Source organism: Myodes glareolus, chromosome 12 (assembly GCF_982192425.1).
Source record: "Myodes glareolus chromosome 12, mMyoGla1.1, whole genome shotgun sequence".
Classification (NCBI taxonomy): domain Eukaryota; kingdom Metazoa; phylum Chordata; class Mammalia; order Rodentia; family Cricetidae; genus Myodes; species Myodes glareolus.
Window position 1 is genome coordinate 20,496,909 of NC_142037.1, and position 16,210 is coordinate 20,513,118.

General features: G+C 40.0%; 1 protein-coding gene across 4 annotated transcripts in view; it reads left to right on the forward strand.

Moving 5' to 3' along the window:
• Positions 1 to 1,554: 1,554 nt before the first annotated feature.
• Positions 1,555 to 16,210, forward strand: part of LOC148120185 (uncharacterized) — a 32,859-nt gene continuing 18,203 nt past the window's right edge. Inside the window, exons 1-5 of one of the 4 annotated variants that reach the window (XM_087912070.1) lie at positions 1,555 to 3,519; positions 5,677 to 5,837; positions 10,218 to 10,335; positions 11,070 to 11,243; positions 12,571 to 12,677. In XM_087912070.1, coding sequence (XP_087768196.1) covers positions 10,300 to 10,335; positions 11,070 to 11,243; positions 12,571 to 12,677 — 317 coding nt within the window. In that variant the 5' untranslated portion in view covers positions 1,555 to 3,519; positions 5,677 to 5,837; positions 10,218 to 10,299. The remainder of the gene's footprint in view (positions 3,520 to 5,676; positions 5,838 to 10,217; positions 10,336 to 11,069; positions 11,244 to 12,570; positions 12,678 to 16,210) is intronic. The other 3 variants (XM_087912073.1, XM_087912072.1, XM_087912071.1) reach the window with 3 other exon arrangements.

Genomic DNA, 16,210 nt, shown 5'->3' on the forward strand with positions numbered 1-16,210 from the left:
GGGCATCTCTTGGGTATATTCCCAAGAGTAGAAATGCTGGGTCCTGAGGTAGGTTGACTTCCAGTTTCCTGAGAAATCACCACACTGATTTCCAAAGTGGTTGCCCAAGTTTGCATTCCTACCAACAATGGATGAGTCTTCCCCTTACTCTACATCCTCTCCAGCATAGGCTATCATTGATGTTTTTGATTTTAGCTATTCTGATAGGTGTAAGTTGGTATCTCAATGTTGTTTTGATTTGCATTTCCCTGATCACTAAGGAGGTTGAGCATGACCTTCAGTATCTTTTGGCCATTTGAACTTCTGCTGTTGAGAATTCTCTGTTCAGTTCAGTTCAGTTTTTTTAATTAGGTTAATTAAGTTTTAATGTCTAGTTTCTTGAGTTATTTATTTATTAAAAATTTCCACCTCCTTCTTGCCTCCCCTTTTCCTCCCCCTTCCCACCTTTCCCTCCCTCTCTAGTCCTAAGAGCAGTCAGGGTTCCCTGCCCCGTGGCAATTCCAAGGTCCTCCCCACTCCAAGGGTACCCAGTTTTCTTTTTAACCTTATAATGACTCCCATTACTTGTACCAGCTGCTAATAAATATACTCAGTGTTGTATTAGAATAAAAATTAATGAGCAGAGCAGAGTCACCTTCACGAATACAAGTGCCAAAATACTAAGAAAATAGTCAAGCAATAGAACTTACAGATTCTCCCAAATATCTTAGATTAAGTATAACCAAGAAATTGAATGACTTGTACAATGAAAACTCTAAACTTCATGAAAGGAAATAGAAAAAGATACAATAACCTAGAAAGCCTTCATGGTTTTGGATTGGCAGGAATAATATGGTGGAGACGGCCATTCTAAAAAAATTAATCTAGACACTCTATTCAATCCCAACAATTCTTCGCAGGATTTAGAAATCAATCTTAAATTTCATATTTTAATACAAAAGAAATACAAAAGATACAGATTAGTCAAAGCAATCATGAACAACAATAATATTGCCTGAGGTATTACCATCACGAATTTCCAGTTATACTACAAAGATATAGGAATATAAAGAGTATGACATTGTCATTCAAATATCGTTGCCTAATGAAATATTAGTAAGAATCTATACATAAATTTGTACTCATATATCTATATGTCATTTAACTAAAGAGAACACAGTGCAACTCAGGGAATTGACAGCAGTTTTACAAATCATGCAGATCAATTCAAATAAGTATAATGAGAAGAATGAATCTCATTCCTTTATGTAGACCCAGTGCAGAAGTCATCTCGATAAGCATCAAGGGCCAGAACCTAAAACCTAATACCATGAATTTGACAGAGAAGAATATAGGGAATAGGCATGACCTCTTTGATAAAGGAAAGGAATTTCTGAACAGGATCCCATAGAGTTTGAAAACAAAAACTTAATAAATCAGACTTTGTGAAATTAAAGTTTATGTATAGCGAAGAACACCATTACTTGAGTTAAGAGGAAGATACCAGCATGCCTAAAAATTTCACCAGCTCCATATCAGAGAAAGAGATAATACCTAGAATGTAAAGGCAATTAAAGTATTATCTATATAAAAAAACAAAAATAAGGGGTTGGATAGATGACTCAGCAGTTAAGAGCACTGACTGTTCTTGCACAGGACCGAGGTTCAATGCACAGCACCCACATGACTGCTCACAACTGTCTGTAACTTTACTTTCCAGAACACAACACCCATGGCCAAACACCAATGCACATAAAATTCAAACAGAAAAATAAAACAAAAACCAGAAAGTAGGGGGAAAAAAGTTGAGCTGGTGCCTAACTAGAAACTTCAGCAGTACTCACTGTGTTCATGATATGCACAGTATCTGCATGTGCATCAGAAGAGAAAGGTAAACACTAATATCAACAAACTGTAAGTACTGCAACTGAAAATAATGACTTGCCTGTAAGATATTCTGGTACAACAGTGGCACGAATGTTATTGAAGTAACTTACCAGTCTGATTGTATTTAAGGAGACTTCATGAAAAGGAACACATGCCTGACACTGCTAACATAGCCAAGATCCCAAGAACAGATAAGTCATGAGCCTAATGGAAGACCCAATACTATTATTCTGCCAAAGCAGCAAGCCAATAAAATGACTGTCATACCCATTGATCTGTGCTTCAGTCAGCCCTCTTTAGAGAAGCATCTTCCTGAAGGAGATGGAAACTAACACAGAGACCCAAAAGTGTAAATGTACAGAGTAAATGTGTGCCCAGATTTAAGTGGGATGTCTTCTGCAAAGCCTTCCCCTTAAGCCAGAGTTATCTCCATATTAAAGGAGCACAAGGATTGTAAAGCCAGGGGTGATGCATTACTCCAGTGAAAGAGTGTCTTCCAGAAAGGACACTACATAGAAGAAATATTTTACAATCAACTTTCCAGGGAAAAAGAAAAGGAAAATAGTACAGAATATGTGAAATAATACGAAGGAACCAATAGGATCTAAGTCAATAAAGAATTACCCATTTAGAAACAAAAATTGCAAAGTTAAAAATGTCCAAAATACATTTAAAGTGATCTTGCTTTTTCTGGGATGAAAAGAATACATCAAATGTTTTCTTCACTAGCAATTCTGCAGAAGCATCCCCATCCTAAAGGGGAAAATACTCTAGCCAAAAATGATCCTGCAGCTCCAGATTCTGGAAACAAGAACAGATTACAGCCAGAGTCACTGGATAGAAATAATAAAAGATGGTCAAGGTCAATATAGCCACTTTAGAGCAATCAGAACAAGGGTGATATTAGCAATATAGCCAGTACCCTGTGTACTACACAGGATTTCTCTTTACTCAGAGTTTTCAAAACTCAATATGCAAGTGTCAATTCAGGTATTTTATTACTGCATTTTCTGCATCTAAGTAAGTATGAAATATTAGTCACTTCACAAGACAGATGTGATATTTGACTTACACTGACACTAGAGGTGTGACAGGATCTACTCTGACTTTACTGTGTCAACTGTACAACTGCAGGATGCCCTGTGCACTCACTGGGTTTTGGTCAACAGACTCTAGGTGTGAAGAGAAGTATAAAATGTCATGCATTCCCCAGGAGGTGCAATACAGAGACTTGGAACTTGAGCAGGGATAATCCACTAAAAGCATACATGTTTCTGTGTGACCACAAAATCCTGAAACTAAACCATTTTTCTTTTAGAGGTTAGGCAGATAACAGGCTTATAACAGCAATATATATGTATATATATGCATACATATACATATTCAATGTAATCTTCAGTAGTATTCAGATGACATTTTCCAGAGATAGATGGAACAACAAAGCTACAGCTACGTGCAATATCAAATCTCTCCTGGAAGACAGCACTATGAAAATTAGACCACATTTGGAGAGATCACAATGAATGGAGTCTGCATATGCTTTAAAGTTGTCAAATAAAGCCACCACAGCACTGTCAGAAGACTGTCTGTCCAAGGAGAGCAAAGGATCCAGATGTGAAACAATGGAGCTAGAAGCCCAGGATCTCAGCAAAGGTAAAAGTTGCATTGTTGAGGTAGTAGCTTGTCACCCTTTGCCCAAAAATCAAAAAGCACTTGAACCCATGTCACCTCTTTGCTCTTCCCTCAGAAAAGTGTGTTTTCTCGACCTGAACTAACCCATCCTTATCAATTAATTTGTCCAGTTATTCATCCTCACCTATCCTTTCTCTGTAGCTTTTCACCAGATGTGTGCTTTCTCACCTCTGGCTGTTTGCAGGTACTGCCTCTCTCTGTCTTTCTGGCTTGCTTTGTCTTCACTGTTCTCCACCTTAGAGCCTATAGTGCTGGCCCAAGTCTAACACATAAGCCTTCTGTGTGCTCCAGTAGTTCCCTGTACTACACGTGCATAGAATGTGACCAGTGTGGACATTCTGTCCATCTGATTTGGGAGGGTTATATCATATGGTTGCTGAATAGTGACTCTTGTCATGAGCCTACTGCTTGTCCTAGTACATGGTTGTTGACTAGATAACAAAGGGAAACTGTCTGGCATTTAGCTAGCTTATAATAAAGTCTGGATGCAACCATAAGCATATTGCATTCTTCTCATTTTGTATTGTAGGGGTACATACATCATTTTATTCTCAACTGTGAGTGGTGCTCTCAATCTGCCTTACTGACTTATGCTAACTTAATTCTAAAGTCTTTGAGATTGAGCATATTACTCTTGCTTTTGTGTCTAGGTTCTGCTTGAGTGCATCCTTGTTCCTTTTAAGCTCCCCCTTCAGAATCAGTATGCTGACATTCACAATCTACGTCAGGAAGAATGGAAACTATATAGAAATTTTAAAGAAAAGCATTTTCTGAACGATGACAAAAATTTACTGAAGTGTTTGCATATTTAAGGGTTTTCTATTAAAACGCACTAATTTGAAATCATTCATTTAAAGCTCTTTATGGTATCAGTAGCTTTTTGGTGGATTTTAAAAGTGACAACCAGTCCTTCTGCCCAAGTGCTACCCCCTTAAATATTATACATATCACTAAATATTTTGGTAGAGAGCAAAAACAGTTGAGTATTGGTTTACCTGCATTTTTCTCATCTGTAAAACTTTCATGCTGATCTCTCACCTACCCTCCATTAACTTCTTATAGCCAATAAGCAGTGATCCTCCTTGCCCCCCATCTCTCTCTCTCTCTCTCTCTCTCTCTCTCTGTGTGTGTGTGTGTGTGTGTGTGTGTGTGTGTGTGTGTGTGTGAAAGACAAGGGAGATATGTAGAGGTCAGAGGACACCATCTGGGAGTAGGTTTAATTCTCCTATCATGAATTCCAGGAATGGAATTCAGGTTATCAGGCTTGTATGGAAAATGGCCTTAGGTGCTGAGCCATTTCAATGGCCATTTTCCTATGTTTTCTTTCCATTAAAAAATAAAAACAGAAGTGTTTCTAATATTCCTCTCCCTCCATAAATAAGCAAATGTTTGTACAATGCTAGCTAGTAGTGAAAACATAGGACTGTGCATGCAACTTGGGGGTAGTGTGAGTTTGCCTCATACATGTAAGGCTCCAGGTTCCCTCTCTAACAATGAAAAAAGCAACAACATTTTAAAGTAACTAAATATTTTTTCAGTACAGTCAGTAATTGTATAATGCACAAGGACCTGATGATCAAGTCCATGCCTTTCTTATTTCTTTGGGCCCAGAAGAAATTATATATCCCCTGCTCTTTGATTTATTCCCATGTGTTGTGTGTAGTCATATATAGGCCTATAGGGAATTTTCTTCAGAATGTATAGATTTCTTATAACTCAACACTAGAATGACAGCCCAGTGACACAAGGGCAATAAATGGATCTGAAGAGAAATTGTGTTAGTATTCAGACACACCCTGTCACAGCACCTCACACCATCTGCATGGCTGCATAGCAAATGGTATCTTGTCCCCTTAAGAAACCATCTGCTTACTCTCAGTCTCTCTAGTGCTCTCCCTTTCTCCCTCCCTCCCTCCCTCCCTCCTTTTCCCCTTCACTCTTTTTCTCTTTTTCCCCCACTGAGGCAAGCAGATCTCAGCCTCTTTTCCTTCTACCTCCTCCCTCTCTGTCTTTCTCTGTCCCTTCCTCCCATCCCTTCCTCCCCACTACACCTCCTCTTTTAATCAAATTTTGCACTCAATCTCCATCTACATGGCATATTTGTCTGTCCCTTACCAGCCGCAGTTTGAACCTCACCCACATGCCACGTGACCTGGAAAGATTTCCAAATGTCCCACTGGCACACTGGAAGATGTTCAACACTATCAGCCATCAAGTGTTGCAAATCAAATTTCAATGAGAAGATACTTGATATCATCGAGATGGTGAAAATACAAAAGGTAAGTCAATCCTGGTGATACAGCTCTGCAATCCCTGAACTTGGTAGAGGAGTGTGTGTGTGTGTGTGTGTGTGTGTGTGTGTGTGTGTGTCATATGAGGTTGAAGCTGGACAGCAAAATAGGGTCTAGCAATTGAAAAGCAGATGTAGCATGCTTTGGATATAAGTCACAGGTAAAGCACTTGTCTAGCATGCACAGGTGCTGGGGCACATGTTGGGGTGTAAAGATACCAGAGAACAGGAACCTACTACATTACTGTTGGAATGTAAATTAAAATGGTGCAGCCACTAGCACCTGAGCTTTTATATAAGAAAAAAGAGAGAAACCCCTATTACCTACTGCTTGATGAGTAGGTAAACAAAGGGTGGTGTGTTAATACAGTGGTCTAGTTTCTAGTCATGGAAAGAAGTAGAGAATTGATACATCGTATAACATGAATAAATATCACAAACATTAAGCTCAGTTGAAAGTAGCCAAAGTACTGAAGAATAGGACACTTCTTTATCAGATTATTTGATTTCTCTTATATACCCAGAATGAGACACTTGAAACAGAAAGTTAGATTGGTAACTAATAGGTGGTGGGGGTCTGGAGAAATGAAGAGTAACTACTAATGAATAAAGGGTTTTTTCTTGAATGACAAAAATATTTTAAAAGTAAATAGAATGATGGTTGCATAATTTTAAGAACATAGTAAAAAAAACATACTGGGTTATATACTTGAAAAGAGTGAACTTACTACATAAATGTCTTACTTCTCAATATCTATAGATCACATTTATTTCATGTCTATGTATGTTTTGTCTGCATACATGTGTGTTCACTCTGTGCATGTCTGGTGCCTGCAAAGAGACAAGAGGATTTTGGATTCTCTAGATATAAATTTACAGGTATCTGTGAGCTTCCTTACATTTGGGTGTGATTGTAGGTTGAAGGGTTTGTGCTGAGAGGTATTGAGGACTATTTTTCTCCTCCTGGAGCGTGCAGAGTACCTTCCAGTACAGTGAACTGTGGTTAGTAGGTAAATAATGTAGTTAGACATCAGCTCAACTTCTCCATATTCAGTGACAGAAGTGTTACCTCCAGAAACAAGACCTTAACAGCAGGTTGTGTGAGCAACCAAGAGCCTTGGCAATAGCCTGTGCTATTTGGTAGTTTCCATGGGTCCCTTTGGTTAATGACTCAACAGGCTGTAACCTGTTCCTGGCACTGGAGGTTTAATTTGGTGGCACATGATATCTAGTTGAAGTCTTCTCTCCCCTGTTGTTTTTGTCTCCTTGTGGGTTCCTTTCACATGTGTACAGGAAGCTTCTGAGGGTAGTTGCTGTCCATGTAGATTTTTAAAGACCTTCAATATTTGTTGTCCCTCTCCATTTCCCCTCCTTTACCTTTCTGTTCCATCTCCCTTTCATTAAACCACCCAACTCTAGTTTTTCTCTATAGCTACATAACACTATAGATTTTTTTTCCTTTCCTTGAGAGATAGTGTCCTCCCTTCTGGTCCCTTACTAGGTTCCATACCTCTGTGGGTATTCAGAATTGAGGTTCCCATATCAGAACCAAAACACCCTTAAAAGAGAAAACATAACAATATTTGTCTACATGTACTGAGCACTGTATGCTTTTGTCACTGGAGTCTGACCTGGGCATGCACAGAACACACACATGGTGCTCAGTTGCTGAGTACCATTGTGAGCTCACAGTGCATCACTATGCCCATAGAATTGTGTTGCTAAGAATGAAGCAGAGTTCAGCTCACACTGAACCAAGGATCTGCCCAAGCAGGACACTTATTTGGTTCAGTGGGGATAGTTAGTCATTGTTTTGGAACATTTACTGTTGGGTTTGTGAGGGTGTGGGTGGCTAAAGGGGAAGGCAGGGAGGGACAGTAGGGCCAGGAGGGCTGGGAGGGCCAGGAGGGCTGGGAAGGCAGGGAGGGCCAGGAGGGCAGGGAGGCCTGGGAGGGCAGGGAGGGCAGGGAGGGCAGGGAGGACAGGGAGGGAAGGGAGGGCAGGGAGGGCCAGGAGGGCCTGTGGAGCCTTGAGGCTCAACATGTGGGAGGATTTTGAATATGATGCTTTTACAGTTAGAACCCCTCGGCGGACTCCTTGGTACACCCGCCTGTGGCCTGCCTGCCTGACTTGTGGGTGCTTGGGTCAGAGAAGGCAGCATTTTCCCCTTAATTTAATTGGTTATGATCCCGTGGGGAGGTTTCAAAGGGCGGCCAGTGTGGGTGATGTTGCCTTAGTGGAGCGATACATGAATGGCAGAAAACATCATGTCAATGAATGCGACCGAAGGGGCAGGTAATGGGGCCTGGGGAGGGGGGAGGGCCAGGGGGCAGAAGGGGCAGAAACTGTAGGGGACAGTCAGGGTATACCAGGGAGAAACATACCTTCCAGATCTGCAGCCTGAGGGAGGGCAGATGTCATGCTTAAGGCTCTTCTTTCATGGAGACCTCTGGGTTTTATACCTGCTTTAGGCTCCTAGGCACCTGAAACCTGCGCACCTTGGAAGGGCAGCTCCTAGGCTTTCTTTAAGAGAAGCAAAACAAAGAACTTCAGTTAGTTTACAAATCCCTTTACATTGTCTCTTTTAGAGCACTTTATTGGGGGCTTTAAAGGAATTTAGCTAAGAAAACCACATACATCTTTTTATGTGTACACTTACAATTTTTAGGTTTGTGTTTTGCCTGCATGTATTTTCAGTGTACTGCACAAGCATAGGAAGAGGGTGTTGGATCTCCAGGAACTGGAACCATGGACAGTTGTGATCTGCTTTGTGGGTGCTAGGAATCAAACCCAGGTCCTCTGCAGGAAAAACTAGCACTTGTAAATGCCAAGCCATCTCTCCAGCCCTTATGTATATGGTTTTAATGCTGTTATATGCAACACAGAAAATTGTGTCATAAGATAAATTTTCACATATTAAGTCAACTCAAAATCAAAGAAACCCACAAAGAATCACCAAGAAATCTTATGTCTGTTTCATGCTTGCTGAGGAATCTCATAAGGAAAATTTCAACTTGAACTATAACTCTATCCCCCGGCCCCTTATTTATATACATGTTGTGTGTGTTTGGGTACATATGTGAAGGCTAGCGGTTGACATTCTCTTTGAAAATTTCTTTTCATCCTATTAAAAAAAATCACATGTGTGTGTTCACTTGTGGCTCACACATGCCCACTAAGTGTGTGAAGGTCAGAAGAGAACTATTGACAGCTGTGTTCTGCCACCTTGTGGATTCTGGGCATTGAATGTAGGCCATTGGTTCTGCCCGTAGGTGGCCTCACGTGATGAACCACCCTGTGGTTCCTCCACTTCAGCTTTTTAGACAGATTCTCTCACCCAAATCCCCACTGTGTTTGACTGATAGTCTTGGAGTATACTGATTGACCTAGACTTGCTGGCAAGCACGCTTTGGATATCCTCCTGTATCCACATCTCCAGCACCAGTTTCTCAAGGTGCTGGGGGTTCTGAAGTTGGGGTATCAGGCTTGCAGGGCGAGTGATTTCCCAACTGAGTTTTAACTAACACTGCAGCCCTCTTTCCTTGTCCTTGTTTCTTATTTCTCAATAGATTATAGGCAGGAAACAATGACCCTCAACCGTAGATTCTCCATAAGAAGTTATTTAGTCTATCGTTATTCAGTCTTCCAAATTAGAGCTTCATACAAATAATAGAACAGTAAATTATTGTTTCAAAGTATTTTTGCTTAATAACTGTATTCTTTAAAAACACTGAATTTTCCAGCTGTATTTATCCATTCTGCCAGTCCACTTATTCCCTGCATGTAACTTAAATATCTACTGTACAGCATACAAATCTACTAGCTCTCAAGACCCTCTCATTCTTAAAATATTACATTTGTCCAGTCAGCTTTCCTGACGTTCTATAAATTTAAATATTGAAAACAATGAACGATGCTCAGTTGAATCCCTAGTAATTTTTGTCTTAAAGCTTTTTGAAAATCAAAGCAAGGGAGCTATGATACCATAGGTTATCTCCTTCTGGACAGATTTGCTCAGTTTTTTTAAAGTTACTTATTTATTTATCTATAAAAATTTCCACTTCCTCTCCTCCTCCCAATACCCTCCCACTCCACCCACTCCCTCTCCTCCTCCCTCTCCAGTCCTAAGAGCAGTCAGGTTTTCCTGCCCTGTGGGAAGTTCAAGTTCCTCCCCCCATCCCTCCAGGTCTAGGAAGGTGAGCATCCAAACAGACTAGATGAACACCTGAGAAAAGAAATAAATAAATAAGAAAATTTTAGTTTCTTCTCTTACATCAGAAGGAAATGCACATTGGTGTCTACTATTTACACTTGAGTGTGCCTTTACATAATAATCTGTAATTTCTTAAAATGTCCTCTCAATTTGTAGGAGTCCGCTACACTACGCCTCTGCCCATAATCATCCAAACGTGGTAGAGTTGCTATTATCCAACATCTGTATCAATATTAATATGAAGGATGATGAAGGCCGGACACCATTAATCAAGGTAGCTATCGGGAAACACTTTTCGTATAAAATGGATTAGAAATTATCCTTGTTTGTTTTTTGTTGCTGTGATGAAGCACTGGCCCAAACCATCTCAGGACAGGAAAGGTTTATTTGGCTTACAATTCCACATCACAGTCAGTCATGAAGGGAAACCAGGTCAGGAGTTCAATCAGGACCTGAGGCAGGAAATGAAGCAGAGGTCATGGGGGAATGATGCTTTTCCATGGCTTTGTCCAAGACTTGCTCAGATTTCTTATACTACTCTGGACAAGCTTCCCAGTCATGCCACCACCCCTAGGAAGCTGTGCCCGCCCATATCAACCTCAATCAAGAAAATACTATACAGGCTTTCCAGAGTCCAGTCTGGTCCAAGCAGTTCTTCAAGTGAGGTTCCTTCTTTCCAGGTGTCTTCAACCTCTTCCACGGTATCAAAACAAGGAAATGAACAAGCAACCTCCCCCACTACAGCAATGGCCAAACAGTGCTAGTGAAATGCTTTAATATCTAGGTGTGGTGGCACACCTCTGAAACTCTACCACTTGGAAAATTTTGGTGGGGAGGTTATGAATTTAGGAACGTCTGGGTACTTGAGGACCCTCTCTCAAAAAGAGAGGGATAATATGCATAACCTAAATAATTGGTCTGATCCAAGGGTAACTATTCAATGGAATTGTTGGAATGCTTATTCAAGTTCTTGATTTCAGTATTTCTTTCTTTATACAATACCCACAGGCCACCGAGAGGGACAACATCGAATGCATCTGTATCCTACTCAGGCACGGTGCTGATCCCCACATTGTCGATGACAGCGGACATGCTGCCCTACACCATGCTATTTGCAGGGGAAAAACCACAGTTGTCCGCAAGCTGTTAGAGTATAATGCAGATATTACAGCAAAAACGGGGGTAAGAATCATTCAACTTCATTCACAATGTACTTCCAGCAATGACACTCAGATCACTTTCCACATTCTGAAGCTCAAGCAGTCTCACTGAATCTGTTCAGAGTCAAGCATTTTTTCCTAATCTGTTTTTCATAGTTTTGTAGGTAACTTAAAGGAACTCAGCACAGCACCTTTTGTTTCAGACTTGGGCTTTACTTTAAAATTGAACAAGTAAAGGACTTGGGCCCACACATACTTCACATACACACAAACAATAGAAAAAATAATTTTAAGATAAATGTCTGTAGAAAATACAAATCTGTTGTAATTAAGAAGCTACTGATATGACTTGTCCCTCAGAGATGAGGCTAGAGTGGGAAGGTCACAGGCACACAGGTAAATGTGGAAATTTGATCATTGAAGAAAACATACTGAGAAGACTTTTTCACTTAACTTTTTCAGATTTTATATGTACATAATGAAGGGGCCAAAATGTTTTTCTTATCTTAGACAAGGAGCAACTCCATTGTAATTAATGACCTAAGCCTGAATCCAGGAAGTTCCCCAGTTCCCCAATTGGCTAAACAGTTCCAAACCTGGCCTTACAAGGCTGGGAGACCAGAGTTGCAGGCTCTGGCTGCTCCTGACCATAGTGACACAAAATTTCCACAGTGGATGAAATTGTTACTAGTTCTGTCCAATCAACATTCCCCCCATGTTACTGCTCCCTGACTGCCCAATTATTAAAAAGATACTTAGAATTTCCCATGTCCTCCTTCAAAGGGCCTGCAAGTCTTTGTCCATGGTCCTCATTAACATTTTATATGGGTGATGGACTGTTGCATGCTGGCTATTTCTGAAGAATAAGCACTCTTTGAGTTTACATACCATTTGAGTCTGAGGTCTTCCTCCAGCATTTTTTGGACCACTGCAACAGGAAATGATGTTTGGTTTGGGAGAAAATTTTTAGTTTCGGGAAAATAGTTTTGAAATACAGATTGAGAAACTGCTCCAGAGATGCCACTTGAGTTCACTCATTCAACAGATGCACACCAAATCTACCGCCATGTTTTAGGATTGGGGCAATGGAGGCACATCTCCATGGAGCTAAGAAACTTGGAACTAGCAAGCGTCTGTGGGAAGTTCTGGAAAAAGTGGTGTTCATGGGCATTGTTGGACAGGGAAAAATGTTTCCTTTTCAAAGGAAAGGGAAGTCCTGTGTGTGTGAATCTGCAGCAAGGACTGAAGGAAAATCTATCCTTTTGTGACTCATTTTCTTTACAAAATCTGTGATACATTTTTCAGTTGAGAAGCATGTCAGTTTATAAAATGAAAATTTTCCTTTGCAGTATGGATTGACACCTTACAGACTGGCAATAAATGAAAATCAGCCTGAAATGGCGGAGTTCCTGATTCAGAATGGTGCGGATGCACATGAGGAGCTTGCGCCAAATAGGTACCATTTCTTTTTTACAATCTTAGTGCCATTTTTGAGGGTGTCATTGCTTAAGTAATGAACACTAAAATGGTAGAAGGAATATGGCTTCACCTCATAAGCACCTATTGAGAAAGACTAGCTCACAGAGAGTGTGAGCTGGAAAAGAGACTGTTCCAACATAAAGGAACAGTGTGTATCAGGGCTCAGATTCCCATTTAAAAACAAGTTGTCGTTTCTAATCTGACTTGATTGGCAATTTTCTACTTGTTAAGGCAACTTCACATTAGTGTTGTTTACTTTGAAACGTCTCAACTTTATTTTCAACACTGGAATGTATAATTTTATTATTTCTTAATCTCTTCCTTAGATATTTTATTCTTAAATATGTTCAACTTAAATATATTTTTCAAATAGTTCTTTGATCACTCAATCTGCTTTAAGTGAATTTTGAATAAGCAAATTGATTCCGTTATCCATCGATTAGATGATATTACCAGATGCTATTATTTTTTCCGGTGTCCTGTCTGAAATATCTTGACAATGTGTTGGTCAGATGTGAATCTGTGCACCCAAACTCTTGAAACAGTTAATCTGGATAAGGACACTTGTCCAAAATGAGTACAAAGAACAAAGACTCCATTGAGAAAATACCTCCATACTATCTGGTTGTAAGGCATTTTCTTAATTAGTGATTGATGGATGTGGACCCAACACATCATGGGAAGTGCTGTTCCAGGGCTCATGGTCCTGAGTCGTATAAGAAAGCAGAATGAGCAATCCAGTAAGCAGCTCCCTTCCATGGCCTCTGTAAGCTCCTGCCTCCAGCTTCCTTCCCTGTTTGAGTTCCTGCCCTGACTCCCTTTAATGATGAACTATGATGTGGACATATAAGCCAAATGAATTCTTTGGTCCCAAGTTCATTTTGGTCATGGTGTTTTATCATAGAAATAGCAGCTCTAAATGGGACACTTGGTATTTAAGTTGAGTTCAGCATTAAAAATCAAACGATTACCTTTTTTGTTCATATGTGTAAGTTTAAAGTCAGATGAATTAAAAAGTAAAGTCTGTGTGTGGTGTATTTTTTATTGAAAATACACTTTTGCATACCATATATTCTAAACATGGTTTAGCATCCCTCATCTTCATGTACTTGTTTTTGTGTCCCGTCCAAAATACAGTACAACACTGTGTGATGGCTTTGCCTTCCATCTTATTTGAGGCATGTTTTCTATTTTTTTTATTTATTAAAAATTTCCCCCTCTTCCCTGCCTCCCTTTCCTCCCCCCCCCGCTCTCCTCCTCCCCCTCCCTCTTTAGTCTTAAGTGCAGTTCGATTTCCCTGCCCTGTGGGAAGTCTAAGGTCCTTCCCCATCCATACAGGTCTTTAAAGGTGAACAGCCAAATAAACCAGGCTCCCACAGAGTTAGACCATGCAGCAGAATTAAATCCCAATGCTATTGTGTTTTCTATTTTTATTTGGCACTTGGCCACTTACTCCAGGTGAGCAGGCTGGGAAGCCTCTTTGGTATTTTACTACCTCCACCTCCTTTGTACTATAAAAGTGCTGGGATTATAGATACATTACACAGTGTCTGAGTTTTTGTTGAATTCCAGGTATTCAAATTCTGGGCTACTGTGACAATTATGTATACCCACTGAGCCATCTATCTGGCTCTAAAATACTCAATTTTTAAAAGAAGACTTTGAGCCTAAATTAAAGAAGTGGTTATAAGTGTATTGCTATTAATTATGGAACTAAGGCTTCTGAGTGCAGAGCACTTTCAATTAAACCTCTAATCCAGTTACAGGGCCTGTGTTTCTCTCTAATAAGAACCATTTGAGGTCATTTATTCTTCCTTTAATACAAGATAAACAGAAATTTGTAAAGCTGGTACTTTTGAAGCAAATAGAGAAAGTATGCTTGTGTCTTTGACATGGAATAACACAGTTTTAGGAATTCATGACTAGGAACATGTCTCAGGAATAAAGTACTTATCACACAAACCCAAGACTTCAGAGATCAACTCCTCAGAACACAGAAAGGGCCTCATGTGCTTGTGTGCATCTTTAATCTCAGGGAACCTCGAGGGCCATGGGAGATGGAGACAGGAGGCTGTCCGGAAAGTTATACTTTAGTCTTGCTTTTACAGCTGTTAACAACAAGAAACTCTGCCTCAAAACTGAGTTAGGAGGTAAGAACTGACAGTCAAAAATGTCCATTGACCTAAAAAACATGCACTAGGATCAACAGACACAAATGCATACACACATGTGAACAGGGACGCATATCAAATATGAAGATGAAAAAGTTACGTTTAGATTGTTGATCTAATAAGACTGGGGATCATTATCTGCTCAAAAGACATTGAAAATAGTGGTCAAGGTTGAAGGTTTTCCTACAGTTTGCTGGAGATCACTTCAGCAGAGGTGCTATTTTGGACAAGGTTCACACCGCAGGTGGAAAGTCCCATGACAAGCTCCAAGACCGTGATGACAGCCAAAGCATGTAAAAGGAACGGCGAAAGCAGAAACTAGGAGAATAAAGCTGCTGGTCCAGAGTATACTGGCAATAGGCCCCGAAGTCCAGCAGTCTTAGCTGTGACCTGGGAAGAATATAGCTGACAAAAGAATGTTGCTTTCCTTGAGTTTTGAAGCTGGTCGTGAGTTCCAAAGACTCAGGATTACACAAAAAGTCACTAAATAAAGAAACAGCCAGGCGGTGGTTTCAGCATTCACACATGAGTGAACTGTTAAAACAATTTGAAGGTACCACAACTGTCATGGCTTCTGAGAATGCAGGCAGAAGGATGCTTAGAAGCAAAAAAAAAAAAATACTTTTTCATATACTGACCATTGAGAGCATACTACTCAACAGAATGCCTCCAAAGAGTTCTGACAGAGTTAGGACTGTGGGGCCATGGGGACATGCAGGCAGATGAATGGAAGAGGAGCACTGACTCCACGAGCATATAATGCAAGGTCACTGCAGCATTCAAAGCAAATCGTATGGAAAAAGCACTGCTATCATTCGTGTGTGTGTGTGTGTGAGTGTGTGTGTTTTATTTTTTTATTATTATTTATGATTTTATTGTGATAAAGTATCAGAAAATATTAAATACCAACATTAATATTTACTTTCACAAGTCTGAAATAATCAATTAATTCAGAAATGAGCAATTATATCCAGATAAACAATATATACATGAGAAGCTATGTCCAATCTTTGAATGTTTGTTATTTTATTGATGGGTCTCTAATGCCTTATAATTTGAACCTTATTCTTAACGGGCTTTTCTTTTTGTCTTAATCTATCAAATAAAATTGTTTTTCCTGGAAGAAACTAAAGAAGAACTATTCAGGAGTCTCATTACCTGGTCATAATCTCAAAAAGAGGTCACTAAATTCAACATTGGGAATTCATTTAAATCTTTCTCCCCACTGTGTGTGTGTGTGTGTGTGTGTGTGTGTGTGAGAGAGAGAGAGAGAGAGAGAGGAGAGAGAGAGAGCGAGAGAGAGCGAGAGAGCATGTGTGTGGTTGCTTGTGGGATAATA